Source organism: Vollenhovia emeryi, unplaced genomic scaffold (assembly GCF_000949405.1).
Source record: "Vollenhovia emeryi isolate VEMERY1.0 unplaced genomic scaffold, V.emery_V1.0 DF939350.1, whole genome shotgun sequence".
In the NCBI taxonomy this organism is placed as follows: domain Eukaryota; kingdom Metazoa; phylum Arthropoda; class Insecta; order Hymenoptera; family Formicidae; genus Vollenhovia; species Vollenhovia emeryi.
Window position 1 is genome coordinate 401 of NW_011967016.1, and position 27,489 is coordinate 27,889.

The following is a 27,489-nucleotide window of genomic DNA, read 5'->3' on the forward strand; positions in this document are numbered from 1 at the left end:
ATTTTATATAAGAACGAGTTCTTTTATCGAGCTTTCTTGAAAGTTAGATATTCGCTGGAAAAATTATCCTTTTGTTTAATTATTCTCTCGCTTATTCTTCACAAATAAAATACATTTAGAAAACTTTCATTTACTATAAATTCCTTATTTTATACAATGTCAATATGAAATTTTATTTTATTCGTGCACAAATCATTTTTATTCGACAATATCGCAAGATTAATTTATTATGTTATAAAATACATTTCAAACTTGGTTTCTCGTATCGTAAAAATTGAAATACTAAGATTTTATAACCACAAATAATTAGAAAATTTTTTTTTTTTAGAAAAGTTTTTTTAGAAAAGTTTTTAGACAAAGAATTTAATATTTTCCTTCTCCGATCTTTATGAAATTATCGTAATAGTATCTATAAAGTAATAATATCTTTACTGAATTTAATCAAGCTAATTAGTAACTAAAGATATAAATTTAATGAGTTAACACACTTTAGATCGATTACTACAACATCAACCGTTCTGACCATTTCGATAATTATCAGCTGTGCATCGGATAAAGTGATTATACGTCGGCCTTGTACGCGCAGTGCAATAATGTTCCATTAAAGCGTATTGCGTTAATTACGTTGACAACTTGGGCTTTTTGTCTACACTGTCCCGCAGACTTTGCATGTAGATTCTCCGGTGCTGCTGTGTTTATGACAGTAACGTTCGTAAGGTATCGCTAATCGCGATTCACGATAAACGCGGCTCCGAGTAAACCCGCGGCGGATCTCCTCGTACTTACTCCGTGATATCGAGACGCTCGAGCGCGAGCTTCAGGTTCTTAATGGCCAGACGCTTATTGTCGGCGTCTCGTCGCAGCCTTTGAAGCCGCTCCTCGGCTGCTTTCCTGTCGGCCTCGGTCAAGGGTGGCGCGCCGTTGCGTAATGCCAGTCTACCGCTCAGCGTGTTGCAGAGCTGGCCCTTGAGCCTGAAAAAATAACGAGAGGCACGAATGTCGTGACTCGGAGGAAAACACCTTCGCTACCTGCGGCTTCGGTCTCGGAAACGCACGAGATCCGAAGTTGTCTGTTTCCTTCGCTGGGAGTATCTGAGATTATCACCTTTCGCAGAAAAAAATTCATCCCTCACTCGACTCTCTTATAATTTTATCACGTGAAGTGCTTCGCATGCACACCGTATTATTTACTCCTTAGAAGGGTCTTCTCGATAAGAAAACATTTATGAACCATGATCGAACTTGTGTGATGAAATCTACCATGAAATTTCTAATCTGCAATTCTGTGGATATATTTAAAAAAGTTAGATGTACAAATATTGATCTTTTGTGAAACATTAATCATTGTTTGCGCAATCACTTTGAAATAACATTTTGGCAAAACAGATTATGGCACATTGATATATAATATTAAAGACGCTTTTAAGTATTATTTCGGAGAAGACTGGAAAGTTTTGGTTCTGGTACGGGAAACAATATGAAATATTCACAAAGAGCATGCAATAAGACTAAAAAAAAGAACGTTAATGGCGCCTAATATTTTTCTCTTCGCCTCTCTCCTTTAGGACAATTCCTTTATGCATATTATAGGGATCCATCAGGGTCGGGTTACCAGGGTCGAAAGTGAAGAAATTGTTCCAACAAATTAATTCAAAGAAGCCTATCTCTAAGGAGGAATTTTATGATTGCGGGCGTATTCATTTATGAAAATCCGGTTTTTGCGTTTCTTTAAAGAATAATTAAGTCTGCTCATTGCCCGCTGCTCGTTTGTTATTCCCCTGCGCGCGATCATTATAATAGAGGAATATGGGACATGATCAATGGCTCTTTCCCAGCCGTGTATCTCAAGGATGTAATCAAGCAATTACTCACGTCTGTATAACATTTTCTTTGTCGCGCAAAGCCACTCGGAGAGCATCCAATTCCTTGTAATGATCTCTATTCCGATGACCAGCGGGGGACGGGATTCCTCCAGAAATACTACCGCCTTTCTTCCGCCTCGGTGTCGTCGACAACGATACCTCTATACTGGCCATCTGCAATACAGATGTATAATTAAAAGTTAATGGGATAAACCGCCAGCAATCTATGGGCTGTCGACGGTCAGAAACTAAGAAATTCAGGACATTAGATAAAAATATTATATATCAAATTATGAAACAAATTTTTTTCCATACTTAACATTCAAAATGGCAGACCAATGTGGTAGACTAAAAGAAAAAAAAATTTTCCAGTGAAAACTTGTATGTATACAGGGATTTTGGGGATCGCTAATTACGAATATGCATTTACATTGCCGAAATTCAAAATGGCAGACCCAATACGGCCGTAAAACTATAAAATTTGTTATTTTTTTATTTTGATTGTATGTATGTATGCTTTATTGTTTCCTTTCGGTTACAAGGCGTTTTTAAGGAACGTTCCCCAAACCTCTCGCCTCTCCCTTTCCTCTTTCTACACTTTCCTCTCTCACATGATTTGGCGCTTTTTCAGGGAGCGTTCCCGAACCCTTTACAAAACCTTTTTTATTTTGATTGTAAAATATAATTTTTCTTCATTTTTCTTCCATATGTTCCATATTTTAACCAAATTTCATAGCTTTGGAGAGTTTAGATGCATGTGGGTCGAGTGAAAACGAGTTTTCTTCGAATAATCTGGATTTTTAATATATGTATACATATAGTACTCCTATATTGCTAACTCTGTAGGAGGATCGAGCGAAAACATCACGGTGCAGACGATACGTTCTTCTCGCTCGCACAGCTAACCTGGTTTAGCACTTTTGCGCAAGCGTCAAATATACATATACATATATGGCATGCCTGGACATAGCCATCTAACCTGACATTTATATTAGTTACGGAGTAGAAAGGAAAATACAATTACTTATTAGTGCTGAGCGACGATTTTAACTTGCAGATTCGTGTTTTACAGGCAAAAATACCAGGCTCTGTAACTTTTCGTCTAAAACGGCGAGTGACAGACTCTCCTTCAGTATTACCATAAAAAAATTTATAAATAAAATAATAGAGGGTAATAAAATATAAAATAATTGAAATAAATAGAAGAGTTAAGATTAATTGAAATTTATTAATATCTTTATCACTAAGTTGAAATATGAAGTAATAATGAAACAACGTCAACAAAATTTCAAAATGCTCCTTGGAAACTAAACTTTATAAATGTAAAATATAGCAATAAGGCCTTGAAGTAAATTGCAAATAAGTAGACAAATTATGTTTTTGAAACTAGATTTTTATTTGGAGTATTTATAGTTTTGTATCACACGCTAAGGATGAACTTATGCTACTTATGCTACATGCATAAGTTCATCCTTTTCTAAAATTTTGTACGGTTTTTCTCGAGAATTGTATTAGCCTCGTGAAAAAGCCTTGTGTTAACATCTAATTCTATTATATAATTACACAACTGAGTTCGATGATTATCCAATACATCTTGCAGACATACATGATTATCTATTATTTCATTTGAAAAAGGTCCAGTGCCTATTCGATAAAAAATTGCATGGACTATAAAGCGTTTTATATTGATTTTATTAAACTGATTCGAATATTCTTTGATAATTTTCTCAGATATCCTACAAATTGAACACACATCCTTTGATGGTATTAAATAAGGCCCTTCATTTTTAAATTTTGATAACAGAGTGGCATTTCAGTTCCAATTAGGTAATTGATTTTTACACACATAACAATGAACTATTCGTTAAAGTTTATAACTTATGAATCCAGCAATGTACTGACAATGAGTAATATTGTCGACATATGGGGTCAAATCCAATAATGATGCCACATATTGATGATCCAATGCAACGATTTCATTTAAATTTTCAGTATCTCCAATGGGACATATTAAATTTTTAGGTCGAGATGAGACGTACAGAATTTCGATTCCATCGAATAGACAATTGCCGTTTTCAAATTCACGAAGTTCATTACGAATTAACAAACGTTTGTAAGCACTTTTCAATTGTAATGCATTGGGATTGTTATTAAATCCCCCACAACCTATTGAGGAAAAGAACATTTCTAAATAATCTTGTGATAATTTGTATGTTAACAAATATGATATTTGCAAAGACTTTAACTTTTGGAACAACGGAAAGATGTTTCTTAGACAAACAATCAATCCAAGAAAGCCTGTTTTTCTATTAGTATTTAAAATAGATGTGCCATTTTCATTACACAATGAAGTAATATATTGTTCAAAGTTTTCAGCATGCATTTGCATAGTCACTTATTGTCTTCGGTTAAGGGAGTATTGAATTCATCTTTACTAAATTTGTTTTTGCAATTTATTATTATAATATTATAATAGGTCCCCTATATTATTAAATTGCAAACAAAAATTAGCTGTTGTAAAGCACTCTAAAAATTTAGAACAAATATTTTTATCGGGCAAATTCATTAAACAAATGAACGATTTGTAAACAGTTTTACTGAGTGAGAGTTAGTATTGCTAATTTAACTTTCATTCTATTATTTTGGAAATGTATATGTTTGTTAGTTAATTTATTTGCAGCTCTTAAACCCTCTTCCTGTTGAAATTCGTGCAATTTTTTAATGTGATTCCATGCAATTATGTGCCCATCTTGAGTTTTTAATATTTTTTTCTCTCCTAATGTGTTACGAACTAATTTAATCATGTGACAATAATATGAAAAAACGAAACATTCTTCTTTTGTTATTGGATTAGTAAAATAAGGCTTAAAGTTAGATCAATAGTGAAAATTTGCACCTAAAAGTGTACACATGTGTAAATTTGTAGAAGCGCCATCAAACGTTATTGAGTAAACCTTGCATTTAGTGTTATGTAATTTTTGTAATGCAAGTGTTAATATATTTGCTCGTTCAATACTGTTCAAACTATTAATTAAAAAATATCCAATAGGAACTTTCCAATGATCATTTAATGACACGGCCATAAACATTAAAGCGGATTTAGCTGGAAGAATATTATTACTGTGAAAATTTTTTGATGTGCCGTAATCCACACCGCCATGAAATCTTTCTTTGTCGTAAATAATTTGTTCTCTTATAGACATTTCATCTAGAACCAAATTAACAACAACAGCTTTTGAATCTTGAGATCGTAATGCTTGTAAAGCTTCTTTTGTGATGCCAGGCGATCCATCAATAACACGATACTATTGTCTAATAGTCGAAGGGTGTGGCAATAGTTTATCCCATGTTTTTCTTACATACATACGAAAAGAAATTTACTACAAGCAACTACAAACGATTCGAAAGAATCTCGCAAGCGGATTTGATGCACCCCGTCAGGAGTCCAAGTTACCGATTTTGCAATGTTGTAAAATGCTGTAACTTTTAAACCGTTCTACTACAAACGAAAAGAAATTCACTACAATCAACTACAAACGATTCTAAAGAAACTCAAATAAGCTGATTTGCGAAACCTTTATGTCGGGTGTTGGTCATTTTTTAAATTTTTATATTTTGTAAACGTAAACCATGAAATTACAAACCAAATTTCTTTTACTACAATCAACTACGAAGGGCTACCATTTCCGTTATTAAAAAATTTTGTTTCGAAAAGTCGCGTGCCAGGTTCACAGAGGTGTAGTTAAGGGGCTGGCCAATCACAGTCATTCCATTCTTCTGAGGAATAGCTGTGATTGGCCAGTTTTATAACTACAGATGTTATTAAACCCGATTAGGGTGCCGTGTAATAGCACTCTATAATAGATTTAAAATTTTTGTTTTTTTAAAATGAATTTACACTTTAAGCTACAAATATAATATTTGTATACAACGTAACAGTTTTTATCGTTTTTATTGACTACAAATATTTGGATTCAACTTAAAATATTGGTTAAAATTTTGATTGAATTTTTCTTTTTTAATAACAATATTTAGGTCAAGACGTAATATCTATTTATTGTATTGTATGTACATGTTTAGATTAAAGAAGTAACACAATGAGTTTTGGCATTCTCCAGAGTTGCGAGTATAACTATATTTCTGAAGTATATATAGCTTGGGTAGAGGCAGCTATCATCTTCCTGACATAATGTATACATTATGCGCAGTCGATTTTCTCACATGTGCGAACAAGCAAAGCAATTTACCTAACGACGAAGGGCATAGGTCCCACAGGACGATGTCGTGAATAATTTCTCGGATATGAATATTTATAAACGAATCGTGGATAATTACAATTCCATCTTTACTCGTGTATCGCAACCCGTTGTTTCCCGCTGCGGGCATTTATGGAAAAACTGCGATAAGTCGAAAAGTTTTATCGCGACGCGAGGCGAAGAATTTTCATATCGACATTCCCACAACATATATTATTGTCAGCATTTTTCAATTACAAGATAAAAATGACTGTTCGTGCAAATATTAAAGTTGTTGCGCATAAATAAACCTTGAGTAAATATGTAGTATCACGCAGGGGACATCGCAGCAGATTGAGGATGTCAATAATTTATTATCACATTAGTATGAAATATTACGCCGATATGATGTTTAATATTATAATAATATAACAAAACGCTGATTATTTGAATTGCAAGAAATTGATAAATGTTTAGGCAATTTTCTCTTTATTTTTTTTGCAACTTCAAAGATTGCGAAATTTAACGTGGTAGAAGTAATGTAAAAATTCGTAGAGGGAAAAGGAAAAGAAAATGTTGATGAACTCCCGTCTGTATATCCCGAGTGTTAGTTTCTAGCTGTTCGATTCACTCCTCCGTATCATTTGATAGCATCCGTGACAGAGGCGCTGGCGGGGAACGAGGCGCAACTATCAATTATTCGGATTCCGAGGTGTGCGCACTATGGTGTTCTCGGTCGTGGGCTCTCATTATGTCTCTCCCTCCGAGCCCAACCCCTTCACTTCCCTTTTTTACGACGTTCGCGACAACGCGTGCGGACATCGCTCCGCGAAAGACGCACCGAAAAATTGTATTCTTCAGAACATTTCACTTTTACAATAGGTATTCGTCTAAAATAAGTGCCATAAGGATCCTTTTAAGTTTAAAAGAGGGATTCTTCTAAAGAGGATATTAACCCATTTAGTCCCAAGCGTTCAATATAGTATTTTTCCTTGAGTTTTAAACCCATAACTTTTGATGTAAACTTCATAAACAAAAACTATACCACAGTGTTTTCGTTTAGGACCTCCTCTTTCAAATGCAGTTATCAAAATTAACAAAATTAACAAAGTTAACAAAATTAACTTACATATCGTTTTAAAAAAGTTATAACCTATTTTTCGAAAAAAATAACGAAATTTCCACAATTTTTTCATGAAAATTCCATGTTTTGGACCAGAAAATGTACCCTATTAATGGACAATCGAAAACTATAGAGATAGTTCCATTAATATCTGTTCTTTCGAACCCCGTATTAATTTTTCCTCAAATTCAAGATGACGTCATTAAAATGGCGGCTTCTTTGTGACATAATAATAGAAAACGAGATTTTTACCGATTCATATCGTTTTTTTCTTCCGAAATCCCATCTAACAGTTTCAAAACTTAAAATTTTCTTATATTAACTAACAATCCTTATTTATAACCTCAAAATATGTCTTTCAAAGTCAAAGAAATACAGGGTGAGTTTTAACTTGAGACTGCAAATTATCTGGAAAAATAAGCATTATACGAAAAAATGTTTTAAATAAACCCTCAATATTTTCGAGGGAGCAATTCCATTCCGCAAAAGTTAGCCACCTACCGCCCCCTCCAGAGGTGGGGCGGGGGTAACTTTAAAATCTTAAACGGAAACCTCTATTGTTTATTACACTATCTCATAATACTAATTAATATAAACAATTTTTGTTTGAAACATTTTTTAATTTGCCTAATACTTTTTGAGATATTCAAGAGAAATGTGGTAACTTTTGACAACGGCATTCGAAAGAGGAGGTCCTAAACTATCGAAAACACTGTGGTATATTTTTTGTTTATGAAGTTTACATAAAAAATTATGGCTTTGAAACTCAAGGAAAAATATTTTACACATAAATAGGGTAGGTTTTTCTGTACTACTTCAGAAAGGATGAAAGATTATGTCCGTAGAATTCACCAGGAGTCAGTGGGTAAGTAATAAAAAAACAAGAAAAGAGATCGTGTAAGCAGTCCATGAGATTGGACTATCTTTCGCGAATCTCGTTGAACACAGCATTGTTCTAATCATTTAATTACTTGTAATTACAGATTTATAACCTTTTTTTACTGAAAACTAAGGAAATTATTTAAAATAAAACATTTCAGAAAAACATTCTAAATCTAACATGGCGAAATCAATATCATAAAAATTAAAGGTCATAGCCAATGTCATATTTAACGAATTTTATATCTCATCAGATGTGTTAATAAGGGGTACTCATATTTGTTCTGTGTTATAAGACTGACAATTATGTCGGCGCGTATTTCTATTTCGAATTTAGACACGATGTGTGACTTTCGTAAAAAAACTTTAGACTGTTTATTGCGATAAATATTACCACATGTTTTGGTGGTCGAATTGGTAAGACGCCCGCATAGCGAAACAGGGAGGTCCTGGTTCAAACGCTGGCTGAGGTAAATTTTTGGCAATAAATTTAAAAATTACAATCATTTTGACATTAACATCCTGTCTTGGCTCTTATAGTCGGTCTGTACACAAAAGCCGCAGAATTTGTATATTACTCGAATGATTTCATGAATTGACAGTTCTAGATGCAAAAGGTGCAAAAAGTGCACAATCACTCCAGCATCCTCTTAAATACATTTCTAAAAGACGACTTAAAGACATCTTAAAGGTGTCTTTTCGATATGCGTGCTGTTTGGGGATTTACATTATTGAGTAGAAAATTATAATATCGATGTTATGTAATTGTTAATTGGTGTCTACTGCGAAAAAACGACCGCATTTTAAACAGCAAGGTAGGATAATTTCCCAATTCTGCACGCGCGACAATTCTCGCGAGTAAAACCAAACTTGCTATGCAGATTGGGAAATCAGTATCTCAAGATTTCATATTGCCTAATTACAACGTATTAATCGTGCGCAAGTCGTGCATCGAGGAACAACGCGAGCTAGCGACGTCTTCGATGTCGATCGCGCGGACACATGCGGTTCGCAGTTGATTCTCTGTACGAGCCCGGCTGATGACATAGCGAGGCTCGCAAGAGAGGCCTCATATCGATTCCCGGGCCCCTCGTTTGAACTACGGAGGTCGGCATTGACCTTCCCGTGACGGTCAGCGAGAGGGGAACCGTGAGGAAGCCGTCGTCTCTTCAAGGACCATCGTGCAGATCGCCGTCGTGTGCAGTACCGACGGTGGAAGCCCATTAAGGCCGAGACATCCCGTCCCGACCGACATCGCAAATCATAGGTTTAATGCAACGATAAATTCATATTCATGCCGCGTGCGCGCCGATTCTCCCCCGCAGAGTCCATCGCTCTCATACACCGAGAAAATTGTATTCTTGAAATGTGTACTTTATAAGAGTCCTCTTAATAGATATTCTTAATGAATAATATTTCCTTCTTTACGTCATATTCTTTGGAATATTCTCTTAAATTAAGAACATATTCTTAATTTGCGACAACTTTAGCGGCGAGGAAACGACGGGTAAAATGGGTCAATTTTTACTCCAAAGGTGTAACGTGAATTGTGCATGTAATTTTACGGTTTTTGGATCACCGGTGGTAGCATTTACTAAACGGAAAAGTGATTGATCAAAATTGACTGTTTTGTTCGCATCACCTTGTATTGTTCTTAAGACATGACTAACAAATTAGTTCGAGCCTAGCTACCACAGTGCTCACACGTATACATATATTTTATAACTCGACTCTGTCTTATTCGACGACAATGACTGACTTAGTGCATTACTGAACTTTTAACTATTTAACTAAATCCTTTTTACTTATTAACCTACATTGTTCATAACTGCGTTGTTGTTGTTGATTTGCAGTATCACTCGAAAAGGACCCAAAAGAATAAGGTCGAAACGTTGTGTAATAAACTAATTAAATAACTAGTCAGTTGACTATAAGTTTCCCGTCTTAATTTTTAATCATTACTGGTGACAATAAGCAAACTCCTTTCATTAATTTTTAATTTAAAAATTATTTAATGATTAACTAACGTATCAAGAGAATAGAACCTACCCTAAAGTGTAAAACTAAGGATAATGCTAAATGACGCGCGCGTAATGTATTGTTCTAATTCTTTTCTAAAAAGGAGACGTTACCGGCGTGAATGTCATTAATATTGAACGCAATGTGCTTCATTCTCTTTACGCGTAATGTATTGTTCTAGTGTAATACATATAACACGTATGTTATATTCATAGACGTATAGTACAATATATAGACTGCGCGTTTGGTTGAAGCAGTGTACAAACTTTAGAACGAGACAACATACTTTGAGTGGTCGTCCCCCAGTGAGAAATGATTCGTCGATCGACGTCGAAATGATGTCGAATCGACGTCAATTCGACGGTGTCGATGTCGATTTGACGTCGTTTCGACGTCGATCGACGAATCATTTCTCACTGGGGGCCTCTCTCTGTCGCTCTCTATCATTCCCCTTAAGCCCGTATCAGATTACGGATTGAGATTGAGATTAGATAACTTTACTGTGATTGGTCAAATTTCAATCTAATCCCAATGTCAATTCGTAGTCTGATACGGGCTGTACTCTTCTGTTACCTCCACTATTTACTAGACAAAGATGAGGCGACTACTCAACTGTCAGTTATCTTGTTCTAAAGTTTGTACATGGCCGCGTTCGGCAGACACAACTGTTGAGTGAGCGCTCAGTATGATTGGTTAATACTTTTAGATCCAGCCAATCATATTAAGAAATAGTTGAGCGCTCACTCAACAGTTGTGCCTGCTGAACGTGGCCCATATCTCAACACGGGAGTGGTAGAAAACCTGACATGGAGGAGGAATTGCCTATGTTTCCTACATGCCGAAAGTGTGTCCAAGGTGTGTGCGAGAGAGAAAGGTAAGAGTTGATACCCATCCTCTCTGCGCATGCGTAAAATCGTTGTCCGCACCTAAGTTTCGACCGTTTCGACACTCTCTGCACTTAATGTCCGAACTGCTCTTTGAGTATGTCTATACACTCAAAGGTGCTTCCCGCTATAGCATCTATCAATTTTGACGCATGCGCAGAGAGGACGAGTATCAACTCGTATACCTTTCTCTCTCGCACATACTTTGAACACACTTACGGTGCTACCATTCCTCCTCCATGTCTATATACTCAAAGTAGAAAACGCACAGTCTATTCTTACTATGTCTATGGTTATATTACATTTATATGATTAAATGAGAGACTATAATATTGAGTTTATGTAACTGTTAGTTGATGTTTACTGGGTTGGGTTGCAGAATCCGCTCGGATTCGAGTGTTGTGCGCTCCGTGCGAGGGAGAAGTTCTTCGGTCAAGCGCTTTTGCTATCAGACATGTTGCGACATTAACGATCGAGTCGATTGTTACGAGCTCCGATCTCCCATGTCGTGAAAGAGAAAACTTGCGGAGATCGTTGAACTTTAAACCGTGATGAGTTCCGCGAGCTCGCGGCGACGGCGGCTGGACGTTCCCGCGGGAATAGGTGCATCCGGTTCATCGTCGGTCATCCAGAGATGTTCGTTGGCGGTCCGTTGTCTCGTCCGAGACACACTTATATGCCCACGATACTCCCATATCGCATCTGCCGCCATTGCGAGAGCACATATATCTGTGCGCGCGCGCGCGCTTGCACTCAACATGCGTATACACGTATGACGAGGGAGGGAAACATCGACCTCGCGTTGCAACGCTAGGGGGGACAGCGTATCCCCTTCAAGGACCATGTATCAAGGACTGCGGTGTACCGTGACTATAGGCCTTTCGAGGGGGTCGAAGGTCCCGAAGCCTTTGACTCGCGAGTTCTGTCTTGCGGGTACGTGGAACGAATTTGCGGGAAATCGACGACTCTTCATTAAGAAGAAGAGGAGGAACACCGCGTTGCGTTCCCGCGAGATGCGACGACCGTGCCTTAATTGTACATCTCGTTTGGACGTGAGGGTGACTGCGCATTTTGAATAATTTTTGACTTTTTGTCGAGCTAACGATTATTTTTCATATCATGATTTATAGGATAATAAGGATTGACAAGAAATTTGTCTCTTCTTCTCTCTTACAAAATAATATTTATAACAATATTAGACAATAATAATAAGCTATGTGTCACGTATCACTCGTTTGACACGACCGTTTTTATCGAATATGACTGATATTTCAATTATAAGATACGACAACTGTATAAAATGTATTCGCAGAACTATTGTATAATCTATAATATATCAGTCACATTTTACTTTTTCACCAGCTGATGTCAACAACATATCAGATATTGATTTCCAATGTTGAAATCTGAAAGTACTCGCCGGCTGTCCAAATTAAGTTAAACAAGAGATGTATTATTTTTTGTACTGAGGATGACACAAATAGATGTTGAAACAATTTATGATTGAAGATGATTGAAGATAAATTCACGCAACAACCTGTTTCACTTTCGTTGCCCATTATCATTTGTTATAATTTCGACAGTCGTACTTGTATATTTTTAAATAATAAGTAAAGTAAGTCAGTCCGTTTTGTACACAAATAATAGAAACGCCATTTATGGTCGGGGTACAACATTGAGATATTAGAAAGGTTTCAAATTAAAGTCCTAAGAATAACAGTAGATGCACCATGGTACGTAACTAACGAAATTATACGAAGAGATCTCAATATCAAAGCAGTGAAGGAAACAAAATAGCAGCCCTAACGGAAAAGAACGCCTCGAGACTAGGCTTACATCCAAACCAACTAGCAACAAGGCTATTATCAGAAAGATTAGATACAAGAAGATTAAAGAAGATAACGACATAAACCTTTAGACTCTGTTAATAGATTTACTTAAATCGGCTTCTAAACAATTATAACGATTTGTTAATTTTTTCACTTAATACAAGTAGATAAAATCACAATTCTCTTAATTGTGGATGTAAGAGGTATGTACATTCCACTGGAAATGTACTTACACGTTCTTGTATATGTCAACGACAGATTGTAAATAAACTGGGAAATAATTAAAAAAAAATGGTCGGGCTGGATCTTACTAATTAAATTGACAACCAATTTCATAACATTCTTAAAATAAGCTTTCTTAGGGAATATACATTGTAAGGAATTAAAATTATCTTTTTCTTTCTTTTTAGGAAACTAACCTTGGAACACACACAAACACGCACACGTACACGCTCACGCACGCGACACGCACGCGTACACTTTTTTATTGTGATACCATTTAGAATTGTATTTATTACTTGAAAGAAGAAATAACAATTAGTTATTTAAAGTAGTTTCGCATCATTTAAATTTTCCTTAGTAAAGAAAAATTAAAATGACGCGTGTTTTTTTACACAAAACGATACTTTTATGATATAGTAAAATCCTAATTTTATTCCTAGTTTTCCAGCAAGCATTATACAAGAGCTAAATAGCTTTGTACAAACGACACGTTTATTACACTGATTCTCATTTCTTTCTCGCAACCGGACGAAGTTTCCAGGTTTCCCGGTAATTTTTCGACCCGTCCGTCTCGCCGCTTTAAGCCCTCAGCACCGGTACTGACAATGAGATTCAGTATCGTAAGCGGCTCCGTGTACATTTGTTTTCGAAGTCGTATGAGATAAGCGCGGTCTCCCGGTGCGACACTTGTCGTGAACGAAACACTTTTTCCTCGCTCTCTTCCTCTCGGCCGGCTGATCCTGACACTCGCTGACTCGAGTACGCTCGTAAGGATTATCGCGGACCGAGATTTACGGTGCGCTGGTATCTTAGGCAGGATAACGCGACGACGTGGTCCGGTGGTAATAGCTGAGCGCGATACTATTATATCTCAAAGCCAAGAAGAGACTACTGTCGCCGATGGGGGGGGGGGAGGGGAGGACCAACGTGTCGACGGGGGTCAATTAACTCGCCGCAGCCCGAAATGTTCGCAGTTCTATTTCAATTTGAAGAAGAGGCAGAAGTTATAGCAGATCAATTTTATGAATTTAAATTGAATCTCATTTTTCACAAAATGAGTAACGCGAAAAGTGTTGAAGAAACAAGGCTGAGACAACAAAAATTGCGGATTATCTTTGTCAAACATACGAGAATTGACAGTACAAGTTGTTCACAGTCTCGTCTCTATTCTTTTGATAATAAACGAGAGTACATTTATCCGAGAACGTGTTCTGCTTCTGTTACGCTCAGGTTTATCGGAGGACCTTCTAACGATGCGAAAAAGATCGCCTCTCGTACGCTGACCTGAGATTCACGTCTGTTACACGTCATCCCCGTGCATTAATCTTGAATTATACTTTCCCGTGAAGAACCGTGTGACTTTTTTCAATACATTTCTCGGCCAGGGAGCTTCCGCTAATCATTTTAAGCAGAACAAAAAATTATTTAAAATTCAAGATGACATAAAAAATAGTCATTTCTAGGAAGTCACGATTATCATATTATTTAATATTTTTAATAAAACGTAATTTGACTTTTTTATAATTAATATTTTTTTACATTTCGATGACTTTTCGATCACCGAGAAAAAGCAAATTGATTGTGTATGCAAAATGAAAAAAATCTCGCAGATGTTATTATATTTTATTGAATTTGTGAAAATAGTTCATTTTTTAAGCATTGATACATAGATTTTCACACGCTTGTCACAATTCTTAGTTTTTTTTAAATTCTTAAAATAAGCTTTAAGTTTCATTAGTAAGTTTAATAAGTTACTAGTTTAAATAAAAGATTAAAGTGTCCAAATTTACTTTTCATATTTCTTATTTTTCTAAAGTAAAATTTTAAGGTTTACCAAGGTATATTTTTCCAAGGGCTGTCACGATCAAAATGTGACTTTTGATAGTTGTGACGTCATTATGACGTCATTTCATCATGATTTCTGTTCTGCTTGTAGTAGTAACGTTCCCCATCGCCGCGTTGTTTATCCATTACGGACGAGACATTTCGAAAATTAACACCATCGAGCGAAACGAAGCGCAAGCGATAGTTGAGTGAATCTCAACGAGCTTAAAAGTCAGACTTCTTGGCGCTGGAGATATATTTATACATACTAGGAGAACCCACCACGCGCAATCGGTACTGTCTATAAATAATGATGCCGGCTAACTCCCGCAATTAGCAGATAAACAAGATGTCGAGATAACGACTGGGTCGGTAATTAATTCTGGCTGATGTAGACGGTCGTTAGCGCAAAGAAGATATGGAGACTCCATCCTCTTCATAATCCAAGATACGTAATCATTGTTCTACCGCGTACACGACTTAATTCGTTTAGTGCAGCGAGCAATGCCGCGATGCCTTCTGCTTTCTCCGAACTAGTTGACAGTCCTTCGTAATATACATAAGTACAAAAGTAGACGCAAGTGTCTTTTTTTTTTTACATAAGTGTCTTACAAGCAATCCCACACAGCACAGAAAGATTGCAGGAAGATTGCAGAAATGTTACATTGCAAGATTGCAATATATATTGCAGCAACGTTGCGCAACATTGCTGCAACGTTTCTGGAGGATTGCAGCAACGTTGAAATGTCCGCCCTCAGAAAGATTGCAGTGCAACATTATAGCAATGTTGCAGTGCAATATTTTTGGAATAATTTGTTGTTATTGTACATAAGCAGAGAATTTACTAATTACATATGCATCCGGGCCTTTTTCAATACACAGCAAGCTATTGCGAAACAACATAAGGAGATTATGTCGCTTTGCAATAGATGGAGATTGCGAGCAACACCGCATTGATCAAGTACTTAAGAATTCGCGCATTATTGGTATCAACGAAAATAGCATTATAAAATTTTCGTAATTTTTTATTTTCGTAATTTTATATTTCGTAATTTTTCTATTTAAAAAATTTTAGAATTTGTTAAATAGAATCATTTTTTTAATACCATGTAGAACTGATTAAAATGCGTATTTATGTAACTTCCTCGAGATTCAAATTTATCTTTACAACGTCTCGTTTGTTGCGTCCAAAATAATAATGACATAATATTTAGGAATGAAAAGTATAGTCTATAAGTATACAACAAATTGCATCAACTATAACAATACAAACTAGAATATTTTATTCAATAAAAATATAACGTAAACAAATTTAATTGCAAATACATATTTTATTAAAAAGTGCTCTCTAATTTAATTACTGGGGTTCATAACGGTTCTTATTCACGACGTTTTTAATAAAATATTTATTTATATAAAAGTGGTTTGCATTATATTGTTATTGAATAAAATACTCTAGTTTGTATTGTTATAGTTGGTGGAATTTGGTGATATCATTACTTTTGTAGAGAAGATAGAAATGTTGCTTTTTGAAACTGAATATTTTCAAGTAATCAAATCATATAGTTCTTGTTTCGGATGGCACTTATACTTGGCGCTTTTTACCTTTCTTTGAAAAAGTAATTTTTTAAGGTAATATACAGGGTGGCTCATATTGTAACATACACAAAATTTTCATTAACTGGAGCACTATTGCAACAGCATATTCCTAAGATCAAATCAAGTCAAAAAGTCCTGTGCTACTTTTCCCTCCGACAAACAATTGAAGATATTGCTGCAAGAAAGAGGTAAGTCCACATTTTAGCGAAAATGATGTTTTAACACCATTATATGCAACGTTCCAAGCCCGATCGATTGGTATAAAAACGACGTACGTAAGTGCATTGTTAGTTAAATAAACTGAGATTGGTGCAAGAACGAGGTAAGTCCGCACTTGCCTCGTTCTTGCACCAATTTGCTTAGAGGGGCAAGTCCAAAAATCTCAGTTTATTTAACTAACAATGCACTTACGTATGTCGTTCTTACACCAATCGTTCGGGCTTGGAATGTTGCATGTAATGAACCTGAATTGGAAGGAAAATATGAATTTGTTTTTTTGTACTTAAACCTGAATTGGAAGGAAAATATGAATTTTGTTTTTTGTACTTAAACCTGCTAAAATGTTCAACTGATGATATTCAATAAAAAAACACCAAAAAGTATTAATTTTGACTTTATTTCTTTTAACTTTGACACCTATGGTGCAAAAAAGGTATCAGGTAACCAAAACTATGAAAAAATTAGCTAATTTAATAGTTTATTATTTATTTTTACTAATTTATTACTATAACTATCTAAAAGGTACTACTTTCAAATATTTTTTACTAGTTTATGTTCTGTTGCTAGGCATTTTTTCCATTTTTGGTGCTAGAACGAGGCAAGTCCAAATTAAAAGTGTTAAAATTTCATGTATTTTTGAAAGTTTGTTATTATTTGAATAAGTATGCGTTAATTAATAGCTAAGAAGAATATAATGTAAAATAAATAAACTTTCTGAAACAAAATTTGAAAACGGGGGAAAGTTTTTTTCGTTTATCTCAGAAACAAAATGTGGACTTACCTCTTTCTTGCAGCAATGTCTTCAATTATTGAGAAATTATAAGCTAAATATTGAAAACGTTATCAATTTTCTTTTGAATATCTAAAAAAATATTAGGCACATCAACAAATGTTTCAGACAAAAGTTGTTCGTATTAATTAGTATTTAGAATAAGATAGTAAACAATATAGGGAGTTCGATATAAGAAATTTAAGATGACCTTCACGTGACATTGACAACGCTATTCAAGGTCATACTGATATTGCCATGTAATGCATTACTTCAAACCCTACAACTTTTATCTGAAAAGTTTTCTTCTGGAATTTATACGTTTCGAGATATTTGAGTGCATTGCTTAAAATGAGCCACCCTATATAAGTACATACAATGTTGAATGTTTTAATCTAATTTGGTCATCCTCAGCAATAAACTCAGAACAATTTGTTTAAATATTATACATATAAGTAGTTTTTTAGTTCTAATCCTCTGGGTCACAACCATCATTGTTTGTAAAAAAAATAAGAAACAGTGGCAGAAAAGTTTATTAGTCAACAAACAATTAAATGTTGAACAAGTTGAAAATTAAAAGTCTACAAATTGAGCTAATGTAAAATGTAAATCATTACTTGGCGTTTGATAGCATGAACAAGGAGCTTAATATCTCTATAATTTTAATATGCTATAACTTTAATTCTTTAGTATATTCTTTGTATAATGTAATATACATTATACGTGAGTCGAATGCTTCTGACAATAAGACTCCTTCACATCCCGAAAGAAATAATTTACCTGATACATTGTATCGTCTATTCCGACGATGATTATCACGATAGTCAGGCAGCCTGACGGTTCCCAGGATTAGACCGGTTAGAAAGTCACTAGATCCTAATTCCAAGCCGCGGGCATTATCAGCGTCGACGCGCGTTTCCTTTTTCCGCGAAAGCGCACGGTTTCTCATCTCGGATCGCCGTCGTCGTCAGCTCACGGAAACCGACGCGGCAGCAGTGATGTAAATTCCGATTTTTTTGCAGCACGATGTGGTCGGAGAGGGGATAACGCACACAAGCGAGCAGCCGTGTCCGTGTGCGCCCGGCGCCGCGCCGGGCATGCGCCGGGCGCACACGGATACGGCTGCTCGCTTGTGTGCGTTATCCCCTCTCCGACCACATCGTGCTGCAAAAGAATCGGAATTTGCATCACTGCGCGGCAGGCGCGGCGGTGCCCGCGGCACGAAAAACGCAGGGGCACTCGAGAACAATGATGTCGCGGTAGCAGGAATTGTTCACGGTAATCGCCGTGGACGCACTTCTGGCTAAGCCCTTCTTCTGTTCCCCTCAGCAACAAAAGACACTCGTTGCGCCTTTCTACCGTACAGATCCCGCGGTACGCTTGTAACTAGAAATTCAGGAACACAGCGCACGCGAAATGTCGTGCAATATCATCACGCGAAATATCATGCATCGCTACGATATATGTTTAATAAAATCCTATATGGAATTTTTGAAAGGTCGAAAATGAAACCTTTATTAAAAAAATTTTTTTTATTCTTAACTTTTAAACTTTGTTATATTTTCCTGTCGAATTCTTCGGTAGTTTTTATTATTGTATGTTTCGTTGTACGAAAAGTTTTACTACAAAAACTCTTCTTTACGTACGAGAACCAAGGGATATAGCTGAATAATTTCATCGTGCGTGAAGACGCATTTCAATAACATCGTTTAAAAAAACTTGAGTAATTTCTTACAAGGGGAACCCGGCAGTCTGTAGTCACCGATTTCAATAAAGTTTTGTGGGTGTGTTGTACTCACCCAAACTTATTTTCTGCTAAAGCCGTAGGGCACACTATTCAGTCACTCTCGAAAAAATAACAATAAACCTTTTCCAGCAACATTAATACCCGTACGGAAGAGCTAACAATTAGTTAATACAATAGTTTGTGCAACCCTAGTAGCCTAGTGTATTGGCTAAATATTCTCTCTAAATTGGGAAATTGGGAATACTAGATTTACATTATTTCTCAATATTGCGCCAATATATTGTGTTACTAGGAAAGTGTATTTTGTATGTACATAAGATTGTCTGCGTTGTTTTGGAAGAACGGTCATTATTTAGCAAAAAAGATTAACTTCCCAAAAGCCCATATTTTCGATTTTTTGAAACTACGTGTACACTTACCCATACAGTACAGATGGTTGCAGTTACATTGTAGAAACGTTGCAATTTTGCAGATTGGAGTGCAATCTTGCAGAGACATTGCAGGGATATAAAATTGCAAACTTTCGATAGCAATATGTTGCAGCAATGTTTCAAAAATAATGAAAATACTATATTTTCTATTTAAAAAATTTTTCTAATTATGAGAATTTTATAATGTTATTTTTGTTGATACCAGTAATGCGCGAATTATTAAAAGTAAGTACTTGATCAGTGCGGTGTTGCTCGCAATCTCCATCTATTGCGAAGCGACATAACCTCCTTAGGTTGCTTCGCAAAAGCTTGCTATGCTTTGAAAAAGGCCCGGATGTATATGTAATTCTCTGCTTATGTACAACAACAACAAATTATTCCAAAAATATTGCACTGCAACATTGCTATAATGTTGCACTGCAATCTCTCTGAGGGCGGACATTTCAACGTTGCTGCAATTCTCCAGAAACGTTGCAGCAATGTTGCGCAACGTTGCTGCAATATTGCAATCTTGCAATGTAACATTTCTGCAATCTTCCTGCAATATTTCTGTGCTGTGTGGGTACGTATCTTGACGTGCTGATTACAAATATGATAGTAAAAATTGACGCAATTTTTATTTCCATAGTGAAAACCATACGAAATCATCAAAAATGGATGTTTTTGGGTTTATTTTATCAAGTACTGAAAAATTAAAAAATGTCTGAAAAGTTGTAGATCTCTTCGAAATATGCATTTTTGTCCTATGCATTTTTACTGTACGGGTGATAGTTTTCGAGAAAAATGATGGACTCTAAATCTTAATCTGTCCTCCCATCTAACAAAAGCAGGTTCTTTGCAGTTCATATACCTACGATTCCACATAGGTTCGCAAGTTTCCACGTGAGTGGATCTCGCTTCACGTGGAAAGTCGCAAACCCATGTGGAATCGTCTATGTACTGCAAAGTATACATACTTAGGTGGGAGGACAGATATAATATAAGACTCTACAGTCCATTTTTCTCGAAAACTATCACTCGTATAGTAACAATAAATAGGACATAAAATGCATATTTCGAAGACATCTATAACTTTCGTTTAAAACATTTTTAAATTTTGCAGTATTTGATAAAATAAACCCCAAAACATCAATTTTTGACAATTTTGTATGGTTTTCACTATGAAAATAAAAATTGCGTCAATTTTTAATATCATATTTGTAATAAGCACGTCAAAATACGTAAGTATAGGTAGTTTAAAACAAACCGGAGGTATGGGCTTTTCGAAAGTATACCCAGTAAAGAAGACACGCATAAGTACTAACTTTTTGTAATACTATTTATCGGAATGAATGATTTACAGTGAAACTGTAAAGAACGGAGTAAAGAAAGCATTTATCTGTTTTTCCCAACAAGAGGTTGACGAGTTCATACGAAGTGGATTCTGTATTCACGCACGTTTCAGCCTACGTACGGATTAACAAAAGGTTCCTCGTGCACGCGGCCTTCGTCGCGGAGTGCCTGCTTTCCATAAACACGGCTTTTCGCCACCGGCGTAATGTCAAAGATCGGCAACCACGATATCATAAATTGTTGAACGTGTTTCCATATTTTTTTCCTCCAGCACGTGCGCGGGATAGAGCAAAAGTGACAAATGTGAATTTTATGCATCACAACTAAAAAATGTTAGTCGTTTCGCTTCAAAATTTCCTTAATTACAAAACGCTCTCGATTTTTGCACGAAGCGTCTTTATTCCTTTTCTCCTTTTCAGCTCAAAATGGGCTCTTAATGTTTGACCAATGTCGACAAGCTTCTATTTCTTTTTACACGTGATTATTTCCTTCTTAAACTAGCGGTACAAGTGGACGACTGAGAAGTAGAGGTCCAACTGCTACAATCAAAGTTAAGGAAGTTATTAAAGTTGAATCATATCGGTGGAACTAGTCGTAAGTCCCTGATTGTGCAATGTGTAATTGGTTCCTCGGTCCTCTAACTTATGAATGGGAGCTATAGGGGAATGAGACTTTGTAGCCAACTGATAGCTACCGCTTCGCCGAGCGTATCGTAAATTGGATTTACACAAAGGTAGAAATCCTAGCCGCAAGTTTCTACGTATTCCGCCCGCGAACCACGTCTCGGTGTGCACGTGTATGCGAGGATAAGATGAAGTCCCGAGGGCACGTTTGTGTTGCGTGTGAACTAACCCTGCGAATCCTTTGCAAAAAGATAACCGTCGTCATTTTGATGGGCTATGTGTACTCGTGGAAACCCAGCAGAGATTCGCGATGATAAATATGGGAAAAGTTGTAGAAAGAATTGCTCGATGTGTGCTCAGTGTAGAGATTAAAAACCGAGTTTTTAAAAATGGAGTAAGAAATTAAGCAAAAACCGTAAAACAGCAAGGGCTTCAGTAATTTTGAAAGATTGCGCCAATGGCACTTCCCAGACAGCACACGATATCCTATGGATGTCCTGGGAACATTCTTAGGACATAAGGACGTCCACAGGATGTCTTTAAAACGTCTTCAGGAGATCTGTGCTGTCTGGGTTTTTAATGCTTCTTATCTTTGAAGGTTCATGAAGGTTAAGAAAACTCTCTGAAGCACAGTTAGGCTATTGTTATTTTTGTTATTTTATGAATAACAAAATGACAAGAGCACCGAACATGAAATGTGGTACCTAATTTTAATCAATTTTATGCTGATTTTTGTCAAAATTATATTTTGCTACTTAAAATTTTTGAAACTAAACATTCTGAATAGTGGGGTAAAAAATTCATTTTTGGAAAGTAACAATCATAAGTTTTTTTTACCAAGTTTTTGTTTTCTTTACTACCTTTTAATTTCTAGCTCAGAATCACTGGTGGAAAAGAAAGCAAAAGATTGGTTTCTCGTTTTCATGAATCTGTATCATACCTTAATTTATAATTAAATGAAAAATGTCTATCACATAAGTTTGCGAAAAGAAGTGATGCTTTATACCGGCTACAATTTAACATTTTAAACAGTTTAAATGTATCTACAAAAATATGTATGTACAAGTATTCTATTGTTGTATTTTGTGTTTTGAGACAATCATCCAAGTTAAAAATTTAATTAGACCTTTTTTCTGGTATGAAATCGCATATCTTTACAGCGTAATTTCGTCTTTCTGTTCATAAACGTATTTTTCAAGATTAAACTAAAAGTCACAGGTAAAAGTAAATTTGCCAGCTGGAGAAATTCTCGTAACAAGAGAGTCACATTCGCACCGTCGAGGAACATCCCCCTAAAGTTTAATGCATTCTTCTATGAAACTCCCGGAGTGTATCTGTACACGCGGCTCGTCAATCTGTTTTATTCGCGAACCACGCTGCGCTGTAACGTGCGTTTCTTTTTTTATTCAAGCATAAGAAAACGAGAGAGGTACGAATGTGCGGCGTCGTCGCAAATCGCGAGGTAGCGACAGAAAAATCCCTTCGCTGAAACCGAACGTGCGGTGAGGAGAACAAGCGAACCGCACGGAGCGAGATACGATGCATTGTCGTATCGATAGGGATTTGTCTTGGAACACATTGAGGAGGAGAAGAGGCGAGTCGTGACCCGGGGCGCGATGTATCGATGCCAACGTTTATCTCGGGGGTGAATGCGGGGAAGAGGGAACAGTGCGCGCGAACAGTACACGCTTGGATCGAAACTCGCGATAATTCCCTCCGTCGAAAGTGTCGATTCCATCGCTTTTATTTCGACGAGTTCTCGGTGCGAATGAATCCCGTCGGTGTCTTCTTATCGTGGCCGCCGTATCCTGCGCGCAGGATGGATCGGTACGATCGGCAAGATTAGCGCTGAAAAAGTGGACGCAGCCTCGCGAGATAAATCCCGCCGGTTTTAATCCTGATCTGTAACGCTGACAATGAGAGCGGCTGAATTATCGCCAAGTACCACATGTATATATTTAGCTCTTGTAATTAGAGGCGAACCGAGATGCATTTATTTAGTAGAACTGGACCGAAAGGATAAATGTAACATTATATTCGTGAACTTGATACAAAATTATGATAAGTGATTTAACGCAAGGGTAATTAAGTATTTTATAATCTTCAATTGCTCCTGCTGGCATTCATTTTCATCCACCGAGATTTCAGGTTTTCGAAAGACGTATTATTGGACTTGTAAAATATCAATTGCTCACTACTTAAGCAAGTTATTCTTGGAACATTTAAATTTAAAGATTTTCGGGATCAAGATATTTATTAAATCGTATGATTAGATAGCAATGAAATATCAGAGAAGAATTACGTGCACAAAGATAAGATAGAATAAAGATATGCTTGAGTTGCACGAATGTTTCTTCAATACGGAGTAAGAGATACTCGATTTGCTATGAATTATATATAATATCTGTTAAAAATTGTAATTGAATGCACTATGCATATTTAATGCAAGCTGACATATTGAAATTTAGGTAAACAGAAATCAACAGGCTTTCGAGATTCAATCTTATAAAATAAACTCAAATAACGGACTGCGGAGTTTAATAATTTAATAATATGAGTATAATCAATATATTAAAATTCACTATTCGTTACATCTATAATAAAACTACATACATTTAAGTTAATATAATTAAAATCATAAACGATTTACCTTAAGATCATCCTGACACTTAATGTATGATGTTTTATTATCATATTACATTGTTATAATTATAATTTTTGTGAGTAGTTCTCTTTTCCACAGATATTGATTTATTTTCAATAATACATTATTGCGTTAGATCTCAGAGAATTAAGATGAATTAAAATATCTTAGAAAACATTAACATACATCAGTTGTCCCTAGTAGGGATATCCACATATTGGCGCAATATTGAGAAATAATGTAAATCTAATATTCCCAACATTAGTCCAATATTGTAAGATAGTTTCTCTTTAGTCAATACGTCTGTTCAGTAATATTGGTCTAATATTGTATCGATATTGGTAAATATTGGCCAACTTCTAATATAAATCTATTACATAATTATTATCATGCAATATTTGCAATCATTTCATTGCCAATGTTGGCTTTACACTGGTCTTAATATTGGCCAATGCATTTCCAATATAACCAATGTACCTAATATTAGATCAATGTTTAGCCAATATTTGGTCAACACACTGCTAATAGGAGTATTTGAAAGTATTTTACTGTCGTACTGTTATAATTCGACGTTTCTCGTGAGTAGGTCTGTTTTCCACGTTTATTAATTTACTTGCAATAATACATTACCGTGTTAGATACTACGCAGGAAATTAAAACGTGCGCCTCGAGACAATCTCCCGCGAAAATCTCGAATATTATTTTCTCGAAGCGACGCGAGTGAGAATTACGCGGTCTCGTAATAGCGAACTAAATAATAGAGATAATAGAGACGCGTTTCTGTGAGCGTGTTATATATTATATAATTTCCCGATCGTATCTAAGCGCTTCTCCAGCTTGCGCAGAAGTGGAAACGAATGGCTTGCAAAACTACCAGGGACATTCCATGAATTTCTCGACGCGCAACTTCAGCGCACGCAGACGGCAAAGGAAGGAGGGGGAAAAAAAGGAAGAGAAATGAAAAAGAGCACGACGAGCACGCAGAAAGCGGAAATTTATTGCGGAATTTACATGGAAGAGGACCGGCATTTCCGAGATAATACGCCGCGGCCGTTCCTCAGCGACACGATGCCCGGGCGTGAATTTTACAAATGCAACACATTCCTTCGCGAAGCGAGAGATCTCGTCATTGCGCGAGATATCGCGTCTTTCGTGAACTAAATTTTATTAAAAATGTATTATTTTTCACGCTTTTAAAGGTCCATTGTTAACTTCGATGCGAGAAATTTTTTTCAGTAGAGTTGTGGCTTTCGCACTATTTTTTTTCTTTACATTTTACATGGAGCAGAAACGCATCACTTATTCCGCCTTCATCCGCCTTGGATGAGAACAAGAACGGTAGCAAGACTGCCAAGAGACGGCAATTCTGAAACGATGGATTTTTGGCCAGGTAGAACTTGGTCGAAAGTGTCGGCGTTCAGACAGCTAAGGGCAGTGACTCCCGGGATCGCAATCTTGCCTGGAAGATCTGTCTGGGCCTTTGAGTCCAAGGGCGTATCATGGCCTAACTTCTCTCGTGGCGAAGAATTTCCAAATTAACGGATGCAAACGGTTAGAGCGCCTCGCCCGTGGTACCGACAGACTTGATTGTAAGAAATTCAAATTTTGTACGCGTGAGATACACGCATGTGGATTCCGTTACCCAAATTCTTTCGGGAACATCGTTTGATATTTAAACGTGGAATCAAGGTAGAAATATGAAGATTTATGAATAGGTTTGTCTTTTACTGTAAAGAGAGAGGGAGAGAAAGAGGGGGGGGGGGGGAACATATGCATATAAAATATAATATTAAGAAATACGCACATGTACCAAAATGTATAGAATTGTAAAACAATTCTCCTGAAATAGGTCGACTTAAAGAGGACTAAATGGGACGTAGTGATGAAGTTGAAACATATCGAACTATTGTACTTCGAATGTATACAATAATATGACGAAAATCTCATTTCGAATTAAAATAAGAAAGATTTTTAATTCTTAAAAGATTGCAATTCTTTGAAAATATATTGCTTTTTCTATAACAATTTACATTGTTACTTCAACCCAATTCTATTTTTAACCATTTTAAAAGCCCAGGTATTCAAACACTTCTGAAAAAATTTCAAGAGAGCCTCAAAATTTGTCAAGATTTTTAAATATTTTCATTTTCGAACTACTTTGAATTTTTATGGTATTTTCATTGAATTATAATATTAGAAATTTTTATAAGAGGAATTTAAATCACTAGTCGATATAATATTTCTGTAATTGATTGCTAAAATAACAAATATTTAACATTTTGCAAAAGTATTATGATGCATTTTAGATATAGGTACTTTTCCAACCCCTTCGGCGGCATGTTCAGATCTATCGTTTGTGCCCCATGGGCAGGAAAAAGGTAATCTGAAAATTTTGTGAAACTTGGTATAAGAGGTTTTTGGAGTCGCTGAATACGATTTTGAAGTTAGAATTATAAAATTCAAAATGGCGAATCCAAAATGGCGGATCATAGTTTGGAAAAATCAACAGGGAACCTGTTTTTTAATTGAAGTTAAATTAACTTATTCTTATTACAAATTTTACCACTCACAAGCACAGAGCATGTAGGTTACAAAACCATTTAATTTCAAACCTGTGTCCTAACATGTATATTTGCTTGTAGTCACTATAGACTCTAACTCACTATTATTAAATACATTAATTATAATATTGTAGAATTTCAAAATTCTGTAAAAACTGAAAGTCGTAGTCAGTAATACCAAAAACTACTTTATACCGAGTTTAAAAAAAACTAAAAAGGCTGTTAATTTTTTTAATGTACCATATGATCCGCCATATTGGTTCCGCCATGTTAAATCTTACAATGCTGACATCAAAATCGCAATCAGTGACTCCGAAAATCCCTATATTTCAAGTATAAAAAATTTGCATTACTTAATCGCAGAATAAATTCTTGGCGGCAAATGGCGCCAATGGTAGCGAAGGGGTTAACGAATAATTTGAAATAAATTTGGAATATATGTTTTACTTTATATGCAACATATTAAATAATATTACTTAATGCAAGATGGTAATTATTTAGATTAGGACACCCACCTCCAATAACCTTAGGCTTGACATATATTATAAAGGTCACCCTCCTGAGTAACCCTCAGAAGGATTTAGCCGGCGCTCGTTGTTTATTAAAAAGTTATTAAAAAAACAATGTCAACCAATTATATGTAATTTTCAGACACAAATATTAAAAATTTTGAAAAATGTTTTAAAC

General features: G+C 35.9%; 1 protein-coding gene across 1 annotated transcript in view; it reads right to left on the bottom strand.

Annotated features, from left to right (window-relative positions):
- Positions 1-483: 483 nt before the first annotated feature.
- The window catches only part of LOC105558378, an 88,904-nt gene continuing 61,898 nt past the window's right edge, over positions 484-27,489 (bottom strand). The window contains exons 4-5 of the mRNA XM_012005999.1: positions 1,873-2,036; positions 484-972 (exon numbers count right to left, since the gene is read on the bottom strand). Coding sequence (XP_011861389.1) covers positions 783-972; positions 1,873-2,036 — 354 coding nt within the window. The 3' untranslated portion in view covers positions 484-782. The remainder of the gene's footprint in view (positions 973-1,872; positions 2,037-27,489) is intronic.